Raw genomic sequence first — 1,451 nt, 5'->3', positions numbered from 1 at the left:
TGTCCGCATGAAACAGAGTCACGCTCACTGCATACCTGTAGCACACACATTTGAGGCTGGAGATGCACTCTGGAACGTATATGCAGACATCTGTCTTCGTGTTGGGGGCACAGGTGAACATCTCAACAGTTTCAGAAGATGAAAGCTCTCCACTGTCTTGGCTTGGAAGAGAAGACTTCCTCACAGGCCATGAACTCATCTAAATGAACGTCTGGTGATGTTTGTCCATCGACATCAAGTTAAGGGTACGTATGGACATACTTGACCCCAAAGCCCTCGGTGGGTGTTCGAGGGTCGGGGTGACCAGCTGAAACGGGGGGGGGGGGGTCACATGCGTCCCTGGGCCTGCTGAGCTCTCCTCTCCTCCAGACAGCGACACACCCACATGGACACCACCTCTGCATTGCCGTCATTGGACTGCACGATGAAGGAGTGGTCCTGAGGAGAGAAAGAGAGACACATACAATATAAGTGTTACGGAAGACATGCACAATTTGAAGCTGATTGCCATCTTGATGTGGGATTCATTCTTAATTGGCACATTCAGTCCGCAGCTGTCCACCGTGATAGTTGATGTGTGTGTGGTGAGCGTTCTGGTGCAAACTGGCTGCCGTGCATCACCCAGGTGGCTGCTACACATCGGTGGTGGATGAGTTGAGTTCCCTCCCGCTCCTGTTTTTTTTTCCAGAGTTCTGACATTAAAGTCAGAATTCTAACTTCAGAATTCGGACTTTATTCTCAGAATCCTGACTTAAACTCTGAACTAAAGAAAAACACACACACACACACACACACACACACACACACACACACACACACACACACACACACACACACACACACACACACACACACACACACACACACACACACACACACACACACACACACACACACACACACACACACACACACACGTGTCCCTGATCCGAAAAAAGAAAAGATAAAAAAAAATAACGAAATTTCAGGCGACCCCCATTTGAATTCCAGGTGACCCCACTTGGGGTCGCGACCCCAAGGTTGGGAACCACTGCAATACACAAACACCTGTCTAGTCTGTGCTGATTGGACGGAAGCTCATCAGGTTGACCAAATATTGGCAGTGCTCACTTGTTACAATCCCAGGCTGAGCAGCACCACTAAGCCAGGCTGTGGACTGAAACAGAGAGGTCACATGTGATCTCTCAATGACAAGAGTCCCAACACTGAGCCTCATCTGGGGGACCAGATTGTAGACTTGAGCCAGGTCCCAGAGGTCAGAGGTCAGAGTGGAGGAGGTTGTAAATGAGACAAGTCAACTGAGGCTGACCCATGAATTCCATTAGTTGTGTGTCTAGAGGTACAATTGGATAAGCAACGCTGTGGCCGGCCTGTGTAAATGGACTTGTCAGCACTGATTTAGATGATATCTGTTCTTCACAAAGAGAAAGTACCACAGTAGCACATTGTTA

General features: G+C 48.8%; 1 protein-coding gene across 2 annotated transcripts in view; it reads right to left on the bottom strand.

Annotated features, from left to right (window-relative positions):
- Positions 1-298: 298 nt before the first annotated feature.
- map2k5 (mitogen-activated protein kinase kinase 5) overlaps positions 299-1,451 on the bottom strand; it is an 87,609-nt gene continuing 86,456 nt past the window's right edge. For both annotated transcript variants that reach the window (XM_083652666.1, XM_083652667.1), the window contains one exon: positions 299-438. In XM_083652666.1, the coding sequence (XP_083508792.1) occupies positions 328-438 (111 nt within the window). In that variant the 3' untranslated portion in view covers positions 299-327. The remainder of the gene's footprint in view (positions 439-1,451) is intronic.

This window comes from Poromitra crassiceps (genome assembly GCF_964638095.1).
Source record: "Poromitra crassiceps genome assembly, chromosome: 16".
Taxonomy (NCBI): Eukaryota; Metazoa; Chordata; class Actinopteri; order Beryciformes; family Melamphaidae; genus Poromitra; species Poromitra crassiceps.
The sequence above is the reverse complement of the archived record's forward strand: the minus strand, read 5'-3'. Positions and strand labels throughout refer to the sequence as shown.